The sequence below is a fragment of the Mastacembelus armatus genome, chromosome 3 (assembly GCF_900324485.2).
Source record: "Mastacembelus armatus chromosome 3, fMasArm1.2, whole genome shotgun sequence".
In the NCBI taxonomy this organism is placed as follows: domain Eukaryota; kingdom Metazoa; phylum Chordata; class Actinopteri; order Synbranchiformes; family Mastacembelidae; genus Mastacembelus; species Mastacembelus armatus.
Genome location: NC_046635.1, coordinates 4,355,207 through 4,383,099, shown reverse-complemented (window position 1 = coordinate 4,383,099; position 27,893 = coordinate 4,355,207). Strand labels below are relative to the sequence as shown.

Sequence of the window (27,893 nt, the reverse complement as noted above, 5' to 3'; positions counted from 1 at the left end):
TTAATAAAGGCATGTACAGCCAATTTAAACAGGGGCCTTGGGGCCACCTGGAGTGTTGAGCCCAGAGGCTGTTGCTCACTTGCTCTTTAGTCCATAAAACGTGGTCAAGTCTAAGAGAACAAGGATTTTTACTTTAATCAGTTTATGTGCATTCAACAAACTTTTGACGGTGTTAGCTTTTCTAAATCAAGTGCTCTGCGTATGTGTTTGTGGCGGCTTATCTGGGTACGGACACATCCTGCTTTATCAGCACGCAGCAGCAGCAGGGCAAAGGCATGGATTGTGCAATATTAACGCAGCACATTTGGACAGCTGCTCAGACTGGCCTTTCACAGGTCTGCTGTGCAGTCTGGAGTCTGAATGGAGAGTCTCAGCAGCAGATCCCGTATTTGCATTTGATGCAGACTTCAGTCGGCGGTCCCAACACGGCGGATGAACTTAACAAAACTTTGCCAATCGAGGGTTACTGCATCCAAAAAAAAAACAACAACAAAGCACTCTCTCTTCGGTATTTGGACCTGGTATGAGTTGTTCATGTGGTCTGGATGTGGCTCAAGTTGTGTGTATGTGAAACAGCACCGGCTTGAAGAAGTTCAGGAGGAACTAGGTTTCCTGGCGGAGTAGCACTAAACCCAAACGCAACAGAGTGTCACCGCACAGTTCTCGGCTGAGCTCGACGCAGACAGACCGAGAGCCCCGAAACCCACGGATTTAGCTAACTCCGACATGCGTCTGTGTGGCGTTTAATAGACAACAACAACAACCTCGTATCAACTAAACAACTGCTTCGTTTCCACTTTCTGCACCGTGTGAAGAGCACTTGTTCCCGCGTTTTGTCCCACCCGACTGACTTGTCGACACTGGAAGGACTTAACTGAACTCAAGATGTCAATTTTGCCTTTCACTCCCCCCATTGTCAAAAGACTTTTGGGCTGGAAGAAGGGAGAGCAGAACGGCCAGGAGGAGAAATGGTGTGAAAAAGCGGTGAAAAGTCTGGTGAAGAAACTGAAGAAGACGGGACAACTGGACGAACTGGAGAAAGCCATCACCACCCAAAATATCAACACAAAATGCATCACTATACCGAGGTGAGAAGAGTTTGACCGTGAAGGGGCTTAACGGTTATTTGGACGTTAACGTCAACGTTACACATTTGTTTCGTTGTATCCTACTCTTTGCTAACTGTATTGTGCTACCTTACACATATAGTTATTGCAGCCTTTGTTGACCGAGAGTGTGACATTTCCACTTCCTTTCTCGCGTCACTATTTCAAACTATTTCCTTTACGTTAATATTGCGGTAACATGGTACGTTAGCCGAGGTAGCTGTTAGTGCTTAGTTACGGAGCTAACGTCGGTCCCAGAGGACAGCTAGCAAATCATGGCTCCAACATCTTGTCAATTAGCTGCAGTGTCACCATATGCACAGTTTGTTGAGTGAGTAGAGTCAGTGAAAATGCTCCTACAGTACAGAACCTATGATCAGATTGACGATTACCTGGAGTCTTTTTTTTAAACAGGGTGTATATGGACTGTGCGTTGACTAGCCAGCAGCGTATATGCAATGCACAACCACAAATGGAGTCCAAGTTATATAACTTGGCCTTAATCTGGGACGCTTTCTATCGCTGTAGTTGGTGCGTAGGCGAGTGTGTGGAGCTGCGCTCGTTTTCGCTCCTTTCAGTGCCTCGATCAGGACTTGTACAGATACTGAAAAAACATTCAAATCAGTTTCCTGAAAAGACATTTGAAAGTATTAAGTCTTGTGTTTCATTCACTAAAATCTGGCTAACCCCAGTTCATGTGTAAACTGGAAGTGGGATTGTTGTGGCCTGTGATGGAGGAGGCTGTTTAATCCTTTTTTTGTGGTGTTTCAATCAAACCATTACACCTGTAGCAAACACCGGTGTCACTGCTGCTCGCTACAGCTTGGATGCTGATGTAAAGTGTTGATTTTAACAACACGTGGAAAATAAATAAATCATTTACAATTAGTTTGTCCATTAATTTTCTGTTGCTTATCTGGGTCCAAGTCCATCCATCCATCCATTGTCTATACCTGCTTATTCCTATTTAGGGTCACAGAAATTTCCTGGAGCCTATCTCAGCTTTCATCGGGCAAAAGAACAACCACACACACTCACACTCACTCCTATGGGCAATTTGAAGTCACCAATCAACCTGACATACATGTTTTTGTACTGTGGGAGGGAACCGGAGTACCTGGAGAAAACCCACACAAGCACAGGGAGAGCATGCAAACTCCACACAGAAAACTGGAGCCTCTGTGATGTGAGGCAACAGTGCTAACCACCAAGCCACCATAGCTTGCCTGGGCTTCAGTTTCACATTTATTAATTCACCTAATTAGGAATTGTTGTCATATACAACTGGGAAGTAGTAAAAAAATGAGCGATTAAATGTATATAATCCCTGCTGGTTTTCGATTATGCTGTCATAATTTGGTTGATATGTTTGTGAAACAGGCACTAAGTTGCTTTCAGAGTGCTGTGTCTGGTTCATGGCTGACCTGCTCTGCCTCCTGAGCCGCAGCCGCCCCTGCATTAAATCAATGCTCATAGTTTTAGGGATTCAGGCTTGTTGTAAGCAGTCACCCACACCACCTGATGAACAGCTGAGACAGGTAAGAGCTTATGTTTGTAAACACAGATTGTCCACCAATTTATAACCTTATTTCATTTGAACACTACCAATTGAAATTTGGGCCACACTTTTTCATTCAGTTTAATGGGGGAATGTGAAGTGCGTATTATATTATTATATTACTAACATATGTGATAGTAAGCAGAATATCTTGTGCATTTAGATTGTTAAGCAAATTCAGCAAGAAATTTGAATACATCTCATTGGGCTGTGGGACATTTTCTGATATTTAGATCAAAAAGTAAGTTAAAAGTTGTGAAAAATATTGGGCAGATTAATCGCAAGTGCAAAGAATCAGTAGTTGCAACCCAATGTAAAAAAAAAAAAACCCAGAATAATAATGCTGCATTGGTTTCAAATAGGCAACAGAGGGTACGTTCACAGCTACTGGTTACTACATAAGTTGTGCTTTTTTTTTTTTTAATACATTGTTGTAACTAACAAATAAAGGCCTTAAGCATGTGCTTGTACCACTTCCAAAATCTTACTTTCATTTGTGGGCAATTTAAATTTAATAGCATACTATGTATCAGATGAAAATTGAACCCCATGCAAGGCACTCCCACATTCTTGATTGCCACAAGTGTGCATATCATAGCTTGCACAGGCCTGGGCCAGTGTTCAGAGTTAAGCCTACCCTGAAAGTTAAATAGTGTTTGCAGTGATCCAGGTTTCATATTTCCCACCACTAATGCAGAGGGGAAGAGGCAGAGTGCATTAAGATGACCCCAAATCAGAGCTGGCTGTCAGTGTGAGCTAACAGTGTCCCTAGAGAGCTGCTGTTTCTATTAATTCCCCTACGTTCTGGCTGGCTGACAGCAGCTGTCTGCATGCACAGGCCTGTCCATGGGGACGTCAGCTCCTATCCCTCTGACACATGAACTCCCTGATGAGGCTCATCACTACCCCTCTTGATGATAATTTGTCTTGAAGAAGGAAGGCACTATGCATTGATTAAGTCTATAGTGCTATTTGGTGGTGGAAATGCAGTTCAGGTTTCTGTTGGGATAATGTAAGGTGGGATTATTGATATTGAAAAGTGGAAAACTGATTATTTCCTCATAGGTGGTTCGGATATCATATCATAGGGGCCAGATAACAGAAACATTTTGACATTTTAAGGGTAGTGCTTTCCAGTTGTGTCAAAGTTAATGGTGTTCATAGGTTTTGTCCAAATTCAATCTTTCCCAAAAGTTCATCTTGCTGCATTTTTAAAACTGAGATACTTATGAGCTTTGAGAAAACCAGCTGATTTTAAATGGTTGGGAATTGCTACATAACATTTAAAATAACATGTCAGCCTCTGCTAGAAGACATGGGTTGCATGTGTGTTTGTATATTCCAATTTATTTGCATTTGCGATATAGCCTTCATTCCATGAAAAAAACAGTCACAGACACTTTGACTTACATTCCCATTTGAAGTCAAAAACAAAGGGCTTTTAAAGTATGTCAGGTTTTGCCTATCACTCGGGCAGGGCTATGGCTTTACACGGCTTTTTGGTTGCTGTGGTTTTGAAAATGAGCCATTTTTACTTTTTTGAGAGCAATAAACAAAGTGAATGCTGAGGCTCTTGGCCAAGTTCAAGTCTTAGTCACCCAACAATGAGCAATTGTGGCATTGTGGGCTTGACCTACACTCCATCTCTCGTTTTCTGTTCTTTTAAAAGCCTCTCTTCCTGACAGCTGTAAACCTGGGTTAGTCACAAACATTGCTGTGTGCATCAAGCAATGAAAGTCTACCAGATTCTGAGGGTTTAATGTTGACTGTGATAGCCTGCATTACTTGAGTGACAAGATGACTAACAAATGACTTTCCTCATGATGTTCAGGGCGATTCTCAGTCAAATCTGTTTCAGCTATACATGTGGGTTGGTAAATATCTCAATTTATGCTGTAGCTACCCGGTAACTAAACATAACATTGTTATGGTGAAGTTGTCAAAAGTCCATAGGAGCTGTGACTCATGTTTGTCCTTGGTGGAAGGTAGGAAACAGCCACAAAATGAGGCATACAGGCAGGAGTTAGGTTGGTATCATGGGTCAAGAAAACAGATTGACACAGGATATTGCTGTTTAGTTCCTGTTTCCTACTGACAGTCGATGTTAGTCTTTTTTAGCCGAGCCCATAATTGTTTCCCAGCCTTAACCAAGATACTGAAGGTCAGGCAACCAAAAAGAAGTAGTAATTTTATACAAAACCACATTTTTTTTCCTACCATCAATCAGTGAGCTTTTTTTTTTACTCAAGCCGTGACCTTCTTCTTTCCCTAACCAAATCATTTTTGTGCCCATCACTATCTAACCATAGACCTATAACCATAGATCAGGACATGGTTTATGGTGATTTATAAGTTTTTTGTGAAGCCACTAACATTTGATGGTGCACCTATGGCATACTGCAAGTTTCTGAATTTTTCACTTCCTCAATATACAACATTAGATCTGTGCTTTCAGTTGATTGTATTACACTTCTAATCCAGGCCTCACCGGCCTCTTTTCTCAACTTTACACTGACAAGCAAATGTGAGTGTATATCAAAGGAGATGTATTGTATGCACTGTGTCAATTGTGCACTTAATTAGTTGTGCATGATAGCACAGCTTGGCGGTGCCTTTAAATGGTCTTCAAAAGAATTTACAGTGACACAAATCATAAAAAAATGATAGATTAGCTTGAAGCAACATGTTTGCAATTTTTGCTATTTAAATTACTTTCTCAATTTTCAGACTCGTTTGTTGATGATTACTGTCATGACAATTGGCTAACCAGTAGACTGAGTTGACTGTGAAGAGACTTTTACTAATGACACAAGTTATGTTTTTGGATGGAAAATTATCTATGAACTATGTATGGAAACCAAATGATCCTTAACAGAAAGAAAAACATATTAATGTTACCTATGTTATCAGGTTTAGTGTAGACACACAGCAGTAAAGCAATGTTTAATGGGAACACTGTTGGTACATTAAAAGAAATTGTCCAAGTTGTGCATAGCGTGTATGGGTGTGTTGTGTCTTTTAACAGAGCCTGGGGGAGTGGATTCCTGACTCCTACCTTCCCTAACTTACTTGAGTCTGGACCAGTGCAGGGTAGTGCTTTCATCATGTCCACACACATCCCTCCTGGCAGCAAGACTACTGTCTGATTCACCCTGCTGCATGTTAAGGCAGGAGGAAGGGAGTAAAAGACTCCCAAGCACACAAATAAAATATGGTATAAAACAAGAAACGCACTGCACAGACTACAGATAATGACCAACTAGTACATAGGTTCTGCTCTTGTGTGAAAGGAAATAACTCACCACACTAACAGGTGCTGGTAAAGAAGAACTGTTAAAGAAGCAACATTTCCTGACCATTTGCACACCACGGTCTCTCACCACGCTTAGTTTATAGCTACTTCTAATCGAGTATATCTGCTAAGAATGGTCTTTTGGTTGAAGATGAAAAAAGGAAGAGGCTGAGGTGAAAAGTAAGGAGAAACTGGACTAAATGGATACTACACTGGTCTGCTAAAGTGAGCAGCCAATCAGAATAGTCTTACTCACTGATGTGATACACTGACAATGTGGGCAATCTGCTACTTACAGCCTTTCTGTTATTATTCCAGCTTCTCTAATCTCTGTTATTGTATGGTCCATAAATTAGCCCTGTCTGCCTCCCAGAAAAAGCTGCAAGAAGCATTTTTCAAACTGAGAGTAGGCATTTTGTACAGCCAGGCATGGAGGACTAAAAAAAAAACACCAGGATTAACATCAGTTTAGTTTTTTTAGACTGAGAAAGTTGAAAGCAGGACTTCAATTTGATTAATATGTTGCATTCTTCTGAATATATTAAAGCAACACTAACTTTTGCTCTTAGTTTCCCCCATCTGGTTTAGAAGCGCAGTTGTCTGTTACCAGTGTCATAAATACTGTTGCTGTATAAACTGGGAAGCGCAATACATGTGAATTTATGGACTAAGCTGACGGAACCGGCGGATCCCGAGTGTAAGCCCGTCCAATATTGATTCGTGTTCAGGCTTGTGTCCGTACATTCGCTTTCTTTTCTTTGCTTCTTCTGACAAAACCCTCTTTGGTTTCTTCGCTGGCTCTGCTATAGCACTGGTTTTGAGAATTAGATCAACTTAGATCATTTCTGGAGCGCATTCTGTTTTGTACAGTATGTCACAACCATGCATCAGTAGTTTATATTCTCAAGCAAAGTCACAAGCTTTAGGAAACAACACAGAATGGGCAAAAAGCAGTAAGGAGCAGGTTATGGTGTGAGTTTGTTTTGAGTATCACTAGATTGTCTGGCGTACCCTCAAGAAAATTGGTAGAAGACCTTCAAGAGCTTTGAAACACAGACAGACATTGAATCAGAGAAAGTGTCTAAGAGATAAAGGGGCAATATGGAGCACTGAAGAGGAGTTGGGGATTCCCAATGTAGTGTCTGGTGCTGGAGGGGAGGACCTGCCAACGTAGTGGAAGAATTTGCTTTAATGAGGGAGAATGACACATAAATGAGGGAAGAAGACAATAAAAAGAGTGAAAGCCACAGAGATTATACTTTGATCAGAATGTTATAGCAAAAGGTAAACCAGGAGATAGGCAGTGTTTCACATTCTCCTGCTTATCAGAGGGAGACTGTGCTTAGTGTGGAGGGGGGAAAAAATAAATAAATAAATTATAAATTACCTATTCAAAGTACCTGCACTGACACTGTAAGAGCCACAACAGTTTCATTTTGGGAGATTTTTGGTGGTTTCTTCCTTCCTGTTTTATCTAACCTTCTTCAGTGTGGTCAGAAGTGTGCATAGTAATGCAGGTTTCATTTCAGGTGTCATACGTGAGTCATCAGAGACAGCATTGATCAACAGGGATATAAGGCAGGTTACAGAGAGTTTATGTGTGTTTGTGTGGTTGGCTGCTTTATTGATGGTAATAAGTTACCCTCTACAGGTGGGTTGAGGATTCCAGTCACTGTTTGATTTGCTTGACGGAAAGTGAAGTTAAGACAGATACATACGCCAGGTACAAGTCTGTGTCTGCGTTCTGGTGTTTACCTTGTGACCCGTTACTGCCTCAAAACGGAATGAGTCAATGTTCAGTAGCTTCACCTGGCTGCTAGTGCAGGTTAATCATTTCATGTCTTTTTTCAAAGTGGTTTGTTATTCATTGCTGATGTTCCTAATGGCTAAATTAATGTTTTATGATACATTTTTATAAAAAATAAGTCATGAAACAGTTTATGAACAATTCACAAAAAAATTTATTGAAATCACACAAAATGCATTGTCTCATGTAGTTTAATGTGATAAACTTTTCATTTAACTAGTATGCAAACCATATCATCATTATTCACTAATAATGTGATGACTACATGCAGGCCATGTAAATAAGGGTGAACTTATAGGTTTTATGTCACACATGCTTCTGTCTGTGTGTGGTTAGTCAGCTCAGAGGAATGCTCTTTCTCCCTGCTGGGGCTTTGCGGAAGGCGTGGGCTGCTGTTTGGTTTGTGGCTTGCAACGGGTGGAGGGGGTTAGACAGACAGCTCTGCCTTGAGTTAGCCCTGGTTGTCTCGCTATCTGCGGGTGAGTGCACGTGCATGAGGCAGAAACACTCAGTCACACGCACATTCACCAGACAACAAACCTGCCTTTGTGCTCCACTGGCTACTACCACCACCACTGCTGCTGCTTCGACGGGTGCTGGACTACAGCTGGATTTGTATCTGAAAATAACTTTGCATGAAGGAACAGAGTTTAAAAAAGACAGAGGGATAGATCCTTTTGAGCTATGAACACAAGTGAAAGTGCTAAAAATGTGTTGAGCAAGAGTATAGTGACAAGGTTGATAAAAGTTGTTAAAGGTAAAAAGTTCATTACTAAAGTGGACAAGGCAAGAAAAATATTATATTTCAATATGACTATTTTTGTTTGTATGTTAGCCCTGTAAAAATCTGTCCAGTGTAGGGTTGTGTATCAATTCAATTCAATTCAATTCAGTTTATTTGTATAGCGCCAAATCACAATACAAATCATCTCAAGACATTTTACAAAAAGAAAAAACCCAACAAATCCCTTATGAACAAACACTTGGTGACAGTGGAGAGGGACAACTCCTTTTTGGGCGGCCATCTGCCTTGACCGGTTGGGGTGAGTGGATAGAGGAGAGAGAAAGAACAGCAACAATAAACAACAAATAGACACTGCAGGTTGGTGGGGCCAGTAACTGCACATCAGCAATATACAGCTCCAGGACCAGGGACACCTGCAGAAAGTACAGAGAGAGAGAGGGAGAGAGCACAAACTGGGGGGGAGAGAGAGCTTCAGGTTAGTGACATTGAGTGGTGGAATATACAGTGGGTACGGAAAGTATTCAGACCCCTTTAAATTTTTCACTCTTTGTGTCATTGCAGCCATTTGCCAAAATCAAAAAAGTTCATTTTATTTCTCATTAATGTACACTCAGCACCCCATCTTGACAGAAAAAAACAGAAATGTAGAAATTTTTGCAAATTTATTAAAAAAGAAAAACTGAAATATCACATGGTCATAAATATTCAGACCCTTTGCAGTGACACTCATATTTAACTCACATGCTGTCCATTTCTTCTGATCCTCCTTGAGATGGTTCTGCTCCTTCATTGGAGTCCAGCTGTGTTTAATTAAACTGATTGGACTTGATTAGGAAAGGCACACACCTGTCTATATAAGACCTTACAGCTCACAGTGCATGTCAGAGCAAATGAGAATCATGAGGTCGAAGGAACTGCCCAAGGAGCTCAGAGACAGAATTGTGGCAAGGCACAGATCTGGCCAAGGTTACAAAAGAATTTCTGCAGCACTCAAGGTTCCTAAGAGCACAGTGGCCTCCATAATCCTCAAATGGAAAAAGTTTGGGACGACCAGAACTCTTCCTAGACCTGGCCGTCCAGCCAAACTGAGCAATTGTGGGAGAAGAGCCTTGGTGAGAGGTAAAGAAGAACCCAAAGATCACTGTGGCTGAGCTCCAGAGATGCAGTAGGGAGATGGGAGAAAGTTCCACAAAGTCAACTATCACTGCAGCCCTCCACCAGTCGGGGCTTTATGGCAGAGTGGCCCGACGGAAGCCTCTCCTCAGTGCAAGACACATGAAAGCCCACATAGAGTTTGCCAAGAAACACATGAAGGACTCCCAGACCATGAGAAATAAGATTCTCTGGTCTGATGAGACCAAGATTGAACTTTTTGGCGTTAATTCTAAGTGGTATGTGTGGAGAAAACCAGGCACTGCTCATCACCTGCCCAATACAATCCCTACAGTGAAACATGGTGGTGGGAGCATCATGTTATGGGGGTGTTTTTCAGCTGCAGGGACAGGACGACTGGTTGCAATTGAAGGAAAGATGATTGCGGCCAAGTACAGAGATATCCTGGAAGAAAACCTCTTCCAGAGTGCTCAGGACCTCAGACTGGGCCGAAGGTTCACCTTTCAACAGGACAATGACCCTAAGCACACAGCTAAAATAACAAAGCAGTGGCTTCGGAACAACTCTGTGACCGTTCTTGACTGGCCCAGCCAGAGTCCTGACCTAAACCCAATTGAGCATCTCTGGAGAGACCTGAAAATGGCTGTCCACCAACGTTCACCATCCAACCTGACAGAACTGGAGAGGATCTGCAAGGAAGAATGGCAGAGGACCCACAAATCCAGGTGTAAAAAACTTGTTGCATCATTCCCAAGAAGACTCATGGCTGTACTAGCTCAAAAGGTGCTTCTACTCAATACTGAGCACAGGGTCTGAATACTTATGACCATGTGATATTTCAGTTTTTCTTTTTTAATAAATTTGCAAAAATTTCTACATTTCTGTTTTTTTCTGTCAAGATGGGGTGCTGAGTGTACATTAGTGAGAAATAAAATGAACTTTTTTGATTTTGGCAAATGGCTGCAATGACACAAAGAGTGAAAAATTTAAAGGGGTCTGAATACTTTCCGTACCCACTGTACATGTGAGGGGGTTACCTGAAGCCAGCCCTATCAGTTTGTAAGCGTGTTTTCTTTACCTTAAAACACATCTGAGCACATGCGGCTTAATTATCCTGGCCCACATTTCAGATCTTTGACCATGAGCTCAGAAAATAATCAACAGTCAACCAGTGACACGGGGCAACATCTGTGTTCTAGCGCAACAGGAGTGGTTGCTGATCAAGAATGGAAAAATTATAAAATAACAAATGTGTTTGTACTTAAATGGTAAAATCACACAATTTAAATACTTAGCCCTGTGGAGTTAATTTGATTTAAGTAATTGTTGCAATTTGCCAATCCAAGCTAATAACCGCTGTTTATGTCACACTCAACACTCAAACGTGCTGCAATCAAACAGGTTTTTGTTTTGTAGAAGTGCCACTTTGCGGGATGTCATGTCCAGGTGGAGGATGATACAGTGTGGGCTACGTGTTTTTTAAAAAAAAAAGAACAAACATTAATTTCACTGGACCAGTAGATCTGCTTAACTTAGACTGCTGACAAATTTATTGATGACTTGCATCTGGAATATTTTCAGTCATTTATCATTTTGATTCCGAAAAAGAGAGGCAGGCTGCTCAGCTCATTGACTATTTGCAGTAAAAGTAATGGTTTCCAGTCCTCTATCGTCTCCCCAGTTGTTGGAGTTCAGACTGTTATTTGTCGTCTAGTCTTCTCAGTCGTCTGTTGGTTGGTTTCTTATTTCACCTAAGACCCTCCTTCCCTGGACACACGCTCGCTCTAGCCCAATGATATCACCCATGGGCCACGGTCGGACTTGCTTTTCGCTCACGCTCTATTCTTGGTTTCCTTCACCCACCCCACCCCCCACCCCCTTTTATTTCATAAGTAAAAGAGAAGTCTGATGGTTTTTCCAGAGAGAGTGGGAGGTGTGTGTGTCTGTGTGCGTCTGTGTGTGTGGGGAATACGTTCCTCTGTGCAAGTTGCAGCAGTGCTGGAATGTATTCACAAGCCAAGGTTTGTGATAAAGTTGATTGCTGCTGGCCCAAGAGTAAATATTTGTGTGCATCCATGTAAACCAAAACATCAGGTCACCAAGTCTAAGGTTTTACTATCTGTCTCGCAATATCAAAGTAAAAAAATTTGTCTCTAAGACTTCAGCAAAGGATAATTTTCATTATTGATTATGATTATGATTATTGATTATTCATTAATTGTTTAGTTATTTGACCTATAAAATGTCTTGCTTTTGTCCAAAAAAAATCTAAGATATTGATTTTAATATCACATAAGAGAAATAGCTGCATATACTCATATTTGAGAAACTGGAAACAGTGTTTGCTGCATTTGCTTGAGAAATTATGAAATGACTAATCAATAAACACAGCAGTTGCCTGCTACGACCAACCATCAAGTGGAGGAGCAAGAGAAAGAGGACCTGCAGTCAGTCACTCAAACTAAAACTTTACTTAGAAATATTATAATGTAGTTGTAGTTATGTAATGTAATTTGGTATAAATCTGTAGCTGTGTGGTGGCACAACACGGGATTAACCTGTAACACAGTTGTACAAGAGGTCCAGTATGGGTCAAAAATGTGTTCATTAAGATGTGATGTACTGTAGTAGAAGCTGCCATGACATTTTCATGGAAAATGACTTTACCCACAGTGTTAAATTACAGCACTGGAAATTTTGGAAAAAAATAAAATGTATTTAAATTCACTGATTGTTGAAGAAGCCTTGTATCAGGTTACAAACCCCAAAACGTTTTTGCAGCTGCTTCTCCAGAATCAGTGAATGATTTCTCTTCACGTGTTGTTACTGGAAGACAGCAGTTCTCTGCTAAATGTCTTTGGACTGCAGCCTTGTTGGTCATGGCTCGACAGACTGTCCACACTCTTTATGAAAGGCACAAAGGCCATTGCAGCTTTACACCCCCACCGCCCTCACCCCTCACCCAGTACTTAGATGGAGGCAGGGCATTTGGGATAGTGGGACAGACGGAGGAGAGGGAAGGAGGGGTTTTAGGGGGCCCAGCCACAGACACTCTGAGCTGCCCTGAGCTGTTGAGGCTGTCTGCCTGCCCTATTGTTCTGCAGTATCCTCCGTTCTTTATTCATCACCTAATTTGTCCTCCCTACTGTGGGCTCTTAAAGGACAGATTGTGATGGGAGGTCCTGATGTACTTGCAGGTGTCAAAAATTACTTACTTTATATTTTCAGTTACACCCAAATGTTTAGCTACTTGAATGAACAACAGTGAAGGACAGGAAAAAATGAAGAAGACTATGAAAGGCTTTAGTTGGTGGTATCTTTTTTTTTTTGTGTAGTTTGAATTTCATTGGCTTTTGAAGCTCAGCAGAGAGCAGTAAAAAGTCCATGTCAAAAGCTGTTAACCCACAGAAAGTGTGTGTGTCTGTGTTTGTTTGTTCAGTGCTGCTCAGACCATTGGCCAGCCTGAACACACACACGGTGTATATGTTTGTCTCTGGGCATGCCTCAGAGTGTTTGTTTTGCCCCCCTTCATATCAACTCAAAGAAGCTCAATCTGCTCTGTCTGTCTGTTTTATGATTTAGCCAAACGCCACACACACACACACACACACACACACACATATATATATTTAAAATTTGTGTCTCCTCCTCCACATTATCTCATATTGCATAATCTCATAACGTCACCTTTTTGCTGTTAAAACACCGTATTTACACATATAACTACTAAATGCGTGAATAGCGTGTGTGTGCATGCACAGATAGCCTTCCCTACCATTCTCTCTCTCTCTCTCTCTCACACACACATACACACACATACATATTCTACTTTGACATAAAGGTCAGGTTCACGGTTGTAGCACACAATGTCCACCCAATTTCCCGTGTGGCTAAAAAATCCATACCAATTTGCCCCCTTTCACTTTTGAACATCAATTTCACTCTTACTGTCTCTTGACGGACGGATGTCAGCAGTCTGACTGTTAATCAGTACGGGAATCGAGTTGGCCTAAAGATGAACAGACACGTTTCAAACAGCATGAGTGGTTGTGGACTTTTGGATAAACAAAAGCAATTTGATGACATTACAGTGATTTAAGAAATTTTTAATTTGCCATTTTTACAGCTTTGTGTCATTTAAGCTGAAATTATTATTAAGCAATCAGTCACCCCACAGGAATTTAATGAACACTGATCAAGCATTTGAGCCATTTCTACAGCCAAAATGGGCAAAATTTGTTGGTACCATTTTCTCCACTTTGCTGCTTTGTTCCATTTAGTGAAACAGTAAACTGGATTATCTAGAGGTTGAATCATGGCAACTGGACTTCTAGTTTTTGTTGCCACAGTTGCCATGACTCAGCCTCTAGATAACTTCACCTGGATGACTGAGAATCTCCACAGTGAACTGGATTCAGTTGAATTATGAGCAGTTCAGACAAAAGGATATTTGAAGACATCACATTGGCTGGCTGTGATTGGCACTTTTGACAGTTTTCTGACATATTAAAAACAAAATTACTGATTGCTTAAATGAGAAAGTAATTTGTGGATTTAAGGATAATGAAAATAATGGTTGTAGGCAGCATTACTGGAGAGATTCTGAATGCAGTTATCAAATGACATGTTGAAGTCGACCTTCTCCAGCCCCACAGTATACACTGTTAATTTTGCGGTTTTGAGTTGGTACTGTTTAGTTTTTCTGAAATGTAAAGCACACAAAAAATCAGTTCTACACAGAGCCATTACTGAGAAAAATATACGTTAAACAAAACAAGGATATTCCGTCATTGCTGGTATCCATCAGTTTTTTTTCAGTGTGAGTTGTGATTTTGTAAACAAAATAGTCTGTGGCAATCTGTTGTCCAGTTAGGTCTGCTGTAGGGAGGAGCTGAAGGTTGAAAACAGTTGGCCTGAATTCTTGGAAGCTTTCAGATCCCACCCATGTCCCTCAAGTCTGCAGTCTGAAGCACACACTCATACACCCACACCAGGGCCCAGCAGGGAATCTGGAGTCAAAGTCACTCCCTGCTACATAGCTGAAACGCTCTAACCTCCAAGTCATTTTAAAGTGGTTTGCAGGACCTGACTTTGGCTGTTTAGACAGTGTTACTGGCTCTTCGTCTAAACAGCATGTTGAGGCTTGGTGGTGGTGGTGCAGGAGTGGTTTTTACTGTCAAAGAGGTGTTGTAGCGTCATTCAGCATGCTCTCATTAATCTTTTCAATAAAGTGAGTCATTCACACTGAGAGGGCCGTAATGTGTGTCTGGACATGTTCATGTGTTTTAGCTGCACAGTGTTGCTGTTTGTTTTCTGTTTGCAAATAGCAGTGATGGATGAAGTATTCGGATGCTATAGCTACATTAAAGTATAAATATTGCAACCTACACCTGGTTATTACTAAATCCCACTCAAGTAAAAGTACAGAAGTATAACCTGCAAAATCTACCTAATAACTCCATTCGAACAGTTATACAAATGTGTTTTTTATCTGACAAATACATGTAAAAACATTTTAATGGCGTAGTTTAACGGGGGGGCAATTTTAGATGTGAAAAGTACAAAGATTCCTTTGAAATTTAGTGTAGTAAAACTACAAAGCAGTATAAAATGGACATTTTCAAGTAAAAGTACAAGTACCGAAGAATGTATTCTACCACTGATGCACAGAATTAAATAAATACAACATATACAGTAAGAGAGTAACCTGGCATGGCAGTTGAAAACTGTATTGAGAGAACTGTATTGTACAATTGATTTTTCCACTGCACAGAAAAAATAGGCAACTGCTCTGATCAGTTATTTAATTTGTTGTTCTTTCCTCTGTCATACATACTGTACTAGTAATTATCCAAGACTTAAAACCTCACAGAAATTACTCTGCACCACGTCACACATCATACTCATAAAATAGATTCCTGTCCCAGAATTTAAGCATTTTTAAATGTGAGGTCTGAGGCTCTGTTGGGAGATTAGGGATTTTAATCTTAAACCTCCACACCCTGGATAATATGTCCTGATTGCTCATGTTGACTTGGCTGTGTTTTACTTAGCAGTGCAGAATTTAAATTACTATCAACTTCTATTAAAATTTCTTCGAAATGCTGCAGGGCTATTTTTTTCCTTCCTGAAAAATGTGGACCAAGCTGTCAATCTTTGCTTTTGTGCACCTGTAAATCCACTGCATGGATATAGCTTGAAATAATTACTGACTACATGACTCATATCTAGGCTTTAAATTGCATTGCCATTTGCTTGACTAGCAACATTATTGAAACTGCTGTGTAAAGTCATATTTGTTGTTTCTGGTTGAGTATTGATCCTCTTTTTTTTTTTTTTTTTTTTTTTGTATTGCACAATACAGTTTAACTTTTGAACTTAATGTTCTCACTTATTTACTGTAGCCCTTTTTCTTATAAACACTGACCAGAAGAGGATGTTAAGTAGGATAACAAATAACCAGTAATGCCACTGCAGTTTTTGTGCCTGTCTGTCTCAGCCCACACAGACTCTGGCCCCTCCAAACACCCACTCAGCAGCAGCGACTTAACCCACATACCACTGACATCAGATCAGCTCTGTCTGGCCACCCAGTCCAAAAAGTTTGTTAGGTTTTTTGTTGTTGTTTTTGTTGTTGTTTTTAAAAGAGTAAGGGACCACCATAGAGTATAATCACAATAACCCTGCCTCAACTGCAGAATTTTTTTGGAGACTGTCAGAGAAATATTGTTCTAACTTTATGGTTATTTTTATATGAACTATTTGTTGCTGTCATTAAATAAATATGTCGATTTCTTCCATCAGTTTTGTGTGTACATGCAACCACTGTTCCTTGTGTTTTCCTCATGGTGTCACGACTTTTGAATAATTTTCCACATTTTAATGCTGTTTTTCCAGCATATTTAAGTGAATTTGGTTACGCAATGTTACAAAAAGCCTGAACTGCTGCTGGAGCAGCAAATGGTCTAAAATTATGCAATGTGATTAGGAAGCAGCTGCAGTACATTATGGCAGTACTATATATGTCAGATACAGGAACACTGATATGAAAGAGGAACACAGATCACATTCACAAAAACTGAACAAAAGAGCTTAGCTTGACATCACTACAAGCTGGAATACAACTTGAAAAATGTTGACAGTGTTCAATGGTTATATATTTGATCACATCAAGTGTTCCTGTATATTTAACTACTTTGTGTAATTGGGCTGGCCTTGTGGAAGCAGCCAAATCTCTCAATTTTGTTGAATGTTTTCTGTCAACACTAAGATCAAAAGCTGACTAGTGGGTTGAGCACTGTTTGTCCTTGGTTTAAAAGCCTGAAGTCTGGCAGTTCTTGGATCAGACACTGTGTCTGTGTTGCATGTGTTGTCATGAGGCATCCTTAGTCATTTTGCATTGTTATGTCGTTAGCCACCATATAATAGAAATATTATTTTCTAATAGTATTATGTTCCTCACTAACCTGCACAATTGTTATGTCTCATTATGAAAAACAACCTATTGCCAAGGAAAAACTTTTAATAGAGACACTTAAATACACCCTGTCATGATATAAAATGAGAAAGACAAATACTGTTTTATTGTGACATTTATGAAGTAAAATCTGGTGTATACTGAATACTGAATCACCGGTGGCTGCTTTTTTACAGACTTTGTCATCATTATTCCGGCTTTTCAACCACTCAATGCCTAAAAGGGCACTTCACCTTAAACCTCATGCTACACCTCAACTTTCATCATATGGGGTATCCTGTGATAAAGTGTAAGATTTGTAGTATATTTCTTCTGGATTATATTAACTTTTTCATACAAGATTTGGTCACTTATCAGGCTTTTGGCTGCAGGTTTATGGTGGGAATCATCTGGACAGCAACTGTCACTTGCAGGCTTTAGGGATGTGTTTTTCAGGTAAAGTTGACCACCAGGTTTCCTTCAGCAATAACTTGCTTCTTCTGCTGTATGTGCTTGCATCTACAGAAAGCTCACAGACACCATTTGCTGGCACAACACAGCCTCCACCCCCAATACACACTCTCCCCAGCCTCCTTTGAAAGTGCACGAACAGTAAATGAAAGCAGTTTCCATGAAAAATTAAAACACCACCCTTCATTTGTTGGATGACCCAGATTGGGCAATACAGAGCTTGCAATGGTTTGATAGTGCACAGTTGTGTTTTTATTTAATGACTGATATTTGTCCTTCTAGCTTTAGTTTAAGCCTTTGACCCTCGCTCTGTATTTGTGCGTCACGCATAGTGGGACAGACTGGGTGTTAGACGGGACATATGTGGTCATTACCTCTAGCATAAGATGATGGGTGTTTTTTTCTTTTTCAGCAGCCTCAATCATCATCCTGTCAACAGTGTTGAAAACCAGATGAGTGCAGATGTTATACAGCACAATGGAATTCCTGTTATATGTACTGTAATCCCCTTGCTCATTGTGTATTATTAGACGTAATAACCAGTGGGCACAGAGCTGGTGCCCTCATTAGAAGGAGATAGTGTCCTAGCCAGCAATAATCAGCAGCAAACAATAGTAAACACCTCTGTGATGGTTTGATATTTTCTGGAGGACAGATGTGTGTATAATGAATTCCGAGATGAATGAAAACAAATTTTTATGTTGTTTTACACTGTTAGCAAGTTCATTGTTCATGCACAATGTCAGCACAAAAATGATTTTAGACTTTCTTGGATCATGGTGCTTCGTCAGGTGTGGACTACCTAATGACTTTATACTAAAGCCACAGGATGTTAAACTAATCAAGTAATGGTGTCAAAACTCAAATGTGTCACCTAATTACCACTTCAATAGCAGTTAAAAATTAAATAGAGACAATATGTCAGTCTCCACAATGCAAATGAAAACAGAGAAACAAAAGCTTTTTTTACATATAAACTATTAGTTGGAAAATGCAAAGTAGGTGATTTTTATGAAAAACAAAAGAGCACAAAGGCAGACAGGAAAACAGATCAGACAGTAACCTGTCCAGTGCAATCAAAACGGGTAATATTGCCATGTAATTTATAAAAGAGAACAGGCACAAAGAAATTAAGGATTGCATGCAATGATGAATAAGAAAATCTAAAATACTTTAATTTCCACATAATATCAACACAGTATTTCAATAGAAAGGTTTTATGTAGTGTTACACAACATTTTATACATACGGGTCCATGAAAATATTCTTAACTGAAAATCCTTGAAAGCACATAATGATTTTAAACAAACTAAATGCACATTGTTGACAAACTTCTCTGCTCTTTCCTCTTCTCCTATCTCTAGGTCTCTGGATGGGCGTCTGCAGGTTTCCCACAGAAAAGGTCTCCCCCATGTCATCTACTGTCGATTGTGGCGTTGGCCCGACCTTCAGTCCCACCATGAGTTGCGGGCAGTGGAGCTGTGCGAGTACGCCTTCCACACAAAGAAGGACGAAGTGTGTGTCAACCCATATCACTACCAGAGAGTAGAGACGCCAGGTATGACGATGTGGAGCATAATTTCTTCTGCCGACATTAGCATGGTTTTAACATGAGTTTTAACGCAAATTTGAAGGATGAAGTTTTACAGTTTTTCCAAACTGATTTTACTTTGCTTGGCAGAACACCCTCTTTTAATTATTTGTCATATTTTATTTTTTAATTGCATTATTTTATTGATGTTATTATATTATATCATATTGCATTTATTCATTTTATCCAGACATGAAGCAATTACTATTGCTATGCTCTAAGAAACTGTGTGTTGTTTATGTGTGTCTGTTTATGTCCATTATACAGTACTCCCACCAGTGCTGGTGCCCAGACACACAGAAATCCCCAGTGAATTCCCACCACTGGATGATTACAGCCATTCAATCCCTGAAAACACCAACTTCCCTGCTGGCATTGAGCCCCAGAGCAACTACATACCAGGTACCAGCGTGCTTTTTAACATGCCTCACTAAGTTTCTGATGCCCCTTTAACACCAAGAATTTTCTATTTGAAAGTTGACTCTCCATAATATTCCTATATGAGGATATTAACATTATTCATGGTATGGGTAATGTTCTGTGATCTTTTTTGTCCAGATAATTGATATCCTTGATTTTGAGTTACTCACATAGGGGTTCACTGTAGTCAGTCTGCTCTTCTGTTTATAAGTAGAGCACTGGCAAACATCTGTGTGACTTCATTCATCCATCAGTGAGTTTCAAAATCACTGATTTATAAAACTGGTGGTGGTTTTTACTGCCTGTTACTCGTGTTACACTGACACAGACAAACCAACACAGTGATAGATGTTTGCAGTCAAAATGAATGAGTTTAACGATGGTTATCTGACATGGCTTCATCATACTCCTCTCAAAGAAGCTTAGATTGAATTTTTTTTTTTTTTAATGAAATCTGACCACATGTTCAGGGAGGAGACTTTTTGCGTCAGAGTAATCGGGAAAAAAAGTGTAAGTTAATGAGAGAAACAGCCACAAGTCGGAACAAGTTATAAAACCTAAGTTATAAAACTGAATTTTTTCTGTATTTGATATTAACATTATATAAATATCGTAGAGTGCATGTGTTTACTCCTTTCCTTCTTATCTTGCTATGTTGTGTTTTAGTCACCTGCTATTATACATATAAAGCAGAGATTTCCATTACCACCTAAGAAACATTGCCACAAAATGTAAAGTTGTTGTCTGTGTTGTACTTTTTTGTTTTCAGAAACGCCACCACCAGGCTACCTCAGTGAGGATGGAGAGACCAGCGATCACCAGATGACCCACAGCATGGACACAAGTTCCCCGAACTTGTCACCTAATCCTGTTTCACCTGCACATAGCAACTTAGGTAAGGATGGTGTGTGCGTGCGTGCGTGCGTGCGTGCGTGCAAGCTTTTTTTTTTTTTTCTGTGCTCTCTGCTTCCCTTCACTTCCAGACAAGTGTTTCAATAGTGTATCTCCCTAGTGGGAATTGTCCGTTTCATTTGACTCCATTTTTGTTAAAGCAAAACAGGTGATGAAAGAGGCCTTTGTCTTCTTTGCACCATATGAGCCACCAAGCAGCCCACACTGACATCAGTGACAATATCCTATGTTTATTGTATCAGGATGGAAAAACACCAGGGGGCTTGGCTGCAAAGCTACTGGTGAAATAACAAAATCACACCAGATTCATTTGTCTGTGCTGTACAGCTCTGTCCTCTACTTCAAAGCCAAGGACAAAATGTTGATTCTGTTAGAGTGGTCATGTTGAGGGGAAAAAGAGCAAATTACCAGAACCATTTGAAGTTACTGAAAACTATCATGGATAAGCCTGTAATTTTGGCTCCAGTGTCCCACCAGTGAGGGTTGAGTTTCCACAGTTGTCTGGTAAAAGCTTCTGGGAAACAGCGTATGGGTTTGACATTTTGTGACGCAAGCTCAGCCTAATGTTTTCTTTGGTGGTGTTTTTCTCTCCCTTCTACATCCATCTCAGCCCCTTTTCTTCACAAATTTCAGCCATTTTGCTTCTACCTTGTTATCTACTTGTTTCTCTTCAGTTTATTTCTGTTTATTTATGTTCCTGATTACTTTGATCCCTGTCTGTGATTTCCATTTTTCCTCCTAATTCTTCCCTCTTCATACAGCATTACTATTCTTATTGATCTGCACATTCCAGTCTCCGTACCACTCATCCACCCTACTAGCTACATCAGTATGCCGCATTCTCTAGTCACTCTGTCTAGTTTCCAGTTTGATTTTGATGAGAGCAAACTATTTCATTCTCTCTGTTAGACCTTCAGCCAGTGACATACTGTGAGCCAGCATTCTGGTGCTCTATTTCATACTATGAGCTGAATCAGCGAGTAGGAGAGACCTTCCATGCCTCACAGCCTTCGCTGACAGTGGATGGCTTCACAGACCCGTCCAACTCAGAGCGTTTTTGCTTGGGACTCTTGTCCAACGTCAACCGCAACGCAGCTGTGGAGTTAACACGCAGACACATCGGTAGGATTCATTACTAATGTCATTCATTTAGAAACACATAGTACTCCTTTACCCAATTGTTTTTATTCTTTTTGCAGTTCTGTTAGTTAATTTATAGTCATGGCAGAAAAGCCTTTGTGTTTGCACCAAGTAAGACATAGCATGTGTAATTTCTGCTTATTTCTTCATTGTGGCGTGAGTTTCATCTGAGGAGTTTGTTGTCTCATCTCCATTTTCTTCAAGGCCGTGGCGTGCGGCTTTATTACATCGGAGGAGAAGTATTTGCTGAGTGTCTCAGTGACAGTGCCATTTTTGTCCAGAGCCCTAACTGTAACCAGCGCTACGGCTGGCACCCTGCCACAGTCTGCAAGATCCCTCCAGGTGGGTGTCAACCTGATGGAGACAGAGAGAGAAAGTTGGGAACAGAGAATTCAAATGGAGAGAGAGTGGAAGAACAAACCAAAACAAACAGGGGGAAGTGGGAAAACAAGAGGATAGATGGGGGGGGGGAACTGTATGGTAAAACTATAAATGGAGAGTAGCTGTGGTTCTGTAGCTGAGCAGACAGTCTGCTAATCAAGTAGTTGGTGGTTTGATTCTGTTCACATGTCAAAGTGTTCTTTGGCAAGATGCTCAGCGTGTAATTTCTCCTGATGTTCACAACCGCAACCGTAAGTGAATAAGATACAAATTTAAAAAGCATTTTGGATAAAAGCAGAATATAATATAAAATCAGTATTAATGACCAAAACTGTTGAAGGCAACATACACAAAAACTAATTGGAGATGCCTGCAGGTACCGTTTTCCATGTGTTTATACAAAACTCCAGTCTTCAGGGGGGAAATTGTGTATTTGGAGACAACTATGCTAACGCCCTAATGGATGTTACTGCATGTGGCCGTGACAACATTCTGCTGCCTAATTTCTCCAGTTTTAGCACTTTGAAAAAGTCAGTTTAGTAAAGTATGAAATGTGAATTAGCTCATTGTGCAATGGTACGGACATTCCTCTGAAATCAGTTTGAATAAATCATTAGGGGCAAAAAATCTTTGTGGAAGCACAGTAAAATTCAGACCAGCTGTATTCCTGTATTTTCAACTTTCATCCACAGTTCATTCTCAAAGAATGCACCACTGATTAGCATTGCATTCCTATAACTCTGACTCCAAATGGTTATTTAAAAATACAACAGAATAAAACAAAATGAGAAATGATGAACCAAATATATAATCTTTTTTTATTTTACATACCCGCCTTGCATGACACCACATTACAGCACAACTCATCCACCAACAGTTTGGTCAGAGTTTCGGGTACTTTAGGCAGCTGGTGGAGCCTGAAGCAAATATGAGGAGCAGGTCACAGAGGTTTGTTAAGGTCACTTCTTTCTAACTCCACATCCCCAGATTTTTAAAAGAAATTAAAACTCAGCCTTCACTGATGCTGACTCAGGTGATGTCACATAAGGTAGTGTTTCACATTTCGTGCAACTCCTTCTGAAGCCACGTGTGGCTTTGTATAAATCTTTTTTATATATGCAGTAGTACTCCCCAAGTTCCCCAGACAGACTTTGATATATTAAATAAGTGGAGTTTCCTTTTTAAGCCAAACCTCCTCTCCCCTAAATATTCAGCTTGCCATGATAAATAACAAAGAAAAGGCAGCAAGTCTTCTCTCCTGAGAGGCTGAAATCTATTTGGCATTGTTTAACATTTTTGCTAGAAACATGACTGATTAATCAGTCAAACTACATGATATTCTTTCAGCCTATAGATTACTTGAGTAAGCGTTTCAGGTATAAGACCAAGGTGGCTGTGATCAGTCATTCTGACGTGACTTTTGGTTGTGTCATGGTTGTTTAATGAATATCTTGGTTTGTTGTTCCATCCAGGATGTAACCTAAAGATCTTCAACAACCAAGAGTTTGCTGCCCTGCTGGCACAGTCAGTGAACCAGGGGTTTGAGGCTGTGTACCAACTCACCAGGATGTGCACCATCCGCATGAGCTTCGTGAAGGGCTGGGGAGCCGAGTACAGGTGAGCTGAAGTTACAGATCAGCTTTGGTGTTGCATAATGACTCACTTGTTCCCGAATCTGTAACACTACGGAACTGCCTGACAGATGAGAAAACTCACAACCTACTTATCAGTAACATTATCAGCACAGGCTCTTATCCTTAACAAGCCTGTATGTAAATGCAGACAATAGAAACAGACTGTGAATCACATCCAACAACGCAGTCGCCCCCGCTCCCAGGCATCTGCACACACTCTGGTGAATCCGGTATATGACGTTGCCAAGCCCTCATCAATAGAAACAGGCCCCATTTGGCACACAGACTATTTTTAAACAAACACACATGTGCTGTGTCAAAAAGACATGCCAGACTTTCCCTCTTCCATTCCCTCCCTGCTTTCCACACAGTCTGACTCACCGATAGTAAAAAAGGAGGAGATGGAATAAAAGGGGACCAGATGATTGGCTGAAAGGTTTCCACAAGGGAGAAACCTTTGTGCTGTGAGCAACTACTCACCACTCATGTCCAGACCAAATGCTGACAAGTGGAGACACTTTAAAAACAGGATTCAGGTTACTGGACCAGCCAGGCCCTCCTTCTCTTATCTCCACCCACACCTCATTCTCACTTTTCCCACGCACACTCTTGGTTGCTTAGAACTCTTTTGCTCCTGTTTTCATTCATAAAAATAGACAACAATGTATAAATAATTTAATTAGTGGAACATCATGAAAATCAAATTGCTGCCTCTTATTTGTTTCCACAGAAGCTTATGTGCAGTACATAAAAACACATAAACCACAGGGATACCCTGCAGCTGGCTCTGTCTCTGTTCATCTGACTTACCAGTGCAAAATTTTGTTGTATGATATCATACAGGATATTTTTTCTACTGTTGTTGGCATTGAATCATTGAATTCATTTATTTACCAAGCTCATTCAGCTGTCCCAAGAAAAGCCTGTCTTTTTCCTGAAACCTGTGTCCACTCCACACAACACTCGTGTGAACCCTAATTTATCAGGAATAAAAGCACAACATGAAGGAGCCAGTGGCAGAACACAGAGACAAAAATGGCCCAGTTATCTGGGTGAGGCACACCAAAACCAAAGGCTTTTTTAGAAATCTGACCCATGTTTTTTATAGCAAACACAAAGTGCTTTTTTATAATAGTGTCTGTACTCTTTTCTGTAGCTGATGTTAGCCTTTCACCAAGTGTCAGGATTAAAACCATCACTTAAGTCCAGTTACACTCCTATATTATCTTACTTTCCTCTGTGGGAAAAGCTTTTTGTATGGAGTATGGGAAGGGCCAAACCATGTGCCGATCAAGAGACTGAATGGAAATATTTTCTGTTTTAAGAAGAACAAAAGTTACTTGTGGAAGCAGTGGAGGAAACCTTTAAAGAAGCTAAAAATGTCTATCAAATAAAATGGCCTGTATTAATTTTCTGTGTGATCCCCTTCCCCTTAAAATAGGATTCTGTCTTAACCATAATTTGAACTCCAGAAAGACATAGAGACTAGCACATTTTGGCTTGGCTATCATCACATTTATTCTCAGCTCACTTCAACCCATCGCTATGTAGATTTGAGAGGACTGACCCATATAAAATTGTCGTAGACATGAAATATAAATCAGATCTTGGGGATTTCCACCCCCTGTGTGAAAGTGACAAGAAAGGCTTGGTTTTCAGGGAGCTCCACACTCGGGTTAATTTTAGATTAGACTGGTCTCAAATTCTGTCTTAACTGGAAATAAACTGTATTGAAAGGGTCAAACTCACAGAAACCCAGATTTTCTCCTACTAAACGTGGGCTGAATTTGAAGCAGGCTCATTGTACTGAAACTTGACTTTCTAGGTTTGTACACATAAGTCCTCTAAACTTCTTTGTCTGTGTAACCAGGCGACAGACGGTGACCAGCACCCCCTGCTGGATCGAGCTGCACCTCAATGGCCCCCTGCAGTGGCTCGACAAGGTGCTCACACAAATGGGTTCCCCCAGCATACGCTGCTCCAGCGTCTCTTAGGGAAGCCCCTTCATCCACCCTTTTCCTGTCAACCACATCTCCTGTCAGTGACTACAAGCACACAGCCTGCATGCAGACAACAAAGGCAGGCTACACAAATACATAAAGATGATGAGCCCTGATTCAGCCAGTCCTCAATCTGTAACTTAGTCCTTCCTCCCCACCACCTGTTAGTAGCACCTTTTATACACATTTGTGGCAAATGGGGACAAGTGCATTAAAGCAGTACCATGTTAGTAAGATCTCCACACACAAGGAATTATTTTCATAGAATTTTGTTTTTCTTTGGCATAGCAATGCTGTAGCAATGGGAGGAGGGTTTTTTTCCCAATTAAGATTTTTATTTTATTTGCCATTTTTTGAAACTTAATTTTCATGATTTTTATGATTTGTTTTTTTTTAAATGTTTTTTTAAAAAGCATTAATAACAATTTACATATGTAAATCACTTGTAACATGTTAAATGCGTTTCACTTGACTTTGTTTCTGGATTCGGGCATTTGATCGATTATGAAGATAATAGAAATATGGAAATGATTAACCATCATTTGTTAAACACTGTATGAAGGAATATACTGTAAACCTGGTATGAAAATTTGTTTTGTAGTACTCATCTTAATTTACACAGCCTAACAAATAACACATTTGTGTTTCAGGCAGAAACAAATAACATAACATAAGGAATTAGTCAAACTTTTCCCTCCTCTCATAGCTGTAAGCCAGACACTGATTTGAACTGTGGGCCAGATTGTGTTGACAGAGCGGTCTGGTGTGTCAGGATACAATAGAGCACACAGGAGAATACAACTCTTTATTAACTTATATGTAAGTACGAAAAAACAGTGGCATTCATCAAATGTCATCAGGATGATGATGCATTTATGTCAAATGTTAATAATCCAGTAAAGAGTTGTTGACAAAGTACATTCAGTAACAGTTGTAGTTCACAGCTGTAATAGTGCTTGTCACAGGGTTATGTCAAATATAGCCTGCATTAATTTCAGGAAAATTTTCCAGCTTACAAAATACTTCTGCAGCATTGTATAGTGTAGTAAGTAGTATATAATAGAGTAGGCAGAACTTGAAAATATATCAGATGCTAGATGATTTTGCAAATTTGTAGTTACCTTACAAAATGAGCACTCAAATGCTGGAATACTTGTATGGGATATGAGTACTCCGCAGAAAGCTTTGAAGTGTAAAGAGAGCTGCAAGATGCCTTTGCTTTTTTTCCTTTTCTCTCTCAGCAGTCCATAACATTGGTCTTATTTTTAGCCATCAGTAATATTGGCTTTTTTGCACACTCAGGACCGTAATAAAACACCTGAATTATGTACAGAACCAATGAAAAGGACAGATGCACGACCCTTGTGACGTTAGAGTCTATTTTGCTAACAATTATTTTTGTAGAGCTTAAATGATAATGAGTTGACGATTGTCAGCACCAAGTAATTGTATTTTTCTATCTGTGAAAAGGCAGTTTCAGTATAAAGCACAGCTTTTTACAAAGGGAAATGTTTAGCTAGGTAGAGGCATGTAAATAACAGTCACCTCTGATGTTCCTATTTTTTTAGTTCTATGTATGTATGGTACATACATGTGCTGATATGTAATCATTAATCTCATAGTGTTGATGGTTTCGGGAGAAGAAAGGTTTTTGGAGAACAAAAAAGCTTAAAATGAAACAGTTATGTTTAAGTTGCTGAATTAGAAAAGCATACTCTTAACTTTGGTCCCTTTCCTTTCAGCCACCCACTGTGGTGGAACCATAACACTAGACAAAGACACAGTGGGTGAACATGGACAATATTTTGAATTTTTTTACAGGACTTATTTACATTAACCGAGCTTTTGATGTTAATGCCAGCCCAGTGGTGCTAATTTTTAACATTCTAGGCACTCAACAGCAAAACCATGAGATTTTACTCCTAAAGTTGGTAGATATGATCTCTGTTAAAAGATGTGGACTTTAACCCAAAATTGTAATATGGTATTGTTTCAGAAACAGTAGCATCTACCGGTCTGAGACAAGACGGCTCTTTGCAGAGCTTGTAGTGTCCATGAACGCAGCAGTTGTGATCTTAATGGGCTTTTCAACCCTGTACTCAGTGTAATTACCTGGTAGAGAACTAGTCATTTTTATACTCTTCAACTTATAGTGCTTGTTTTTTTCCCTTGTTTAAATTGTTTACTGTAATTGATGCTGTTAGTTGTGATTTGTGCTTTGAATTTGTCTTCTTAGATGTCTTGTACAAAATTATGCCCTTTATTTT

The 27,893-nt window shown here is 40.0% G+C and overlaps 1 protein-coding gene across 1 annotated transcript; it reads left to right on the top strand.

Moving 5' to 3' along the window:
* The first annotated feature begins 359 nt into the window (after window positions 1-359).
* On the top strand, window positions 360-27,893 carry smad3a (SMAD family member 3a). The gene is made up of 8 exons (XM_026319976.1): window positions 360-1,088; window positions 18,913-19,106; window positions 19,407-19,541; window positions 20,329-20,454; window positions 21,381-21,593; window positions 21,816-21,953; window positions 23,465-23,609; window positions 25,497-27,893. Exons 1-8 carry the CDS (start codon window positions 886-888, stop codon window positions 25,618-25,620), a joined length of 1,278 nt encoding a protein of 425 aa, XP_026175761.1. The 5' UTR covers window positions 360-885; the 3' UTR covers window positions 25,621-27,893.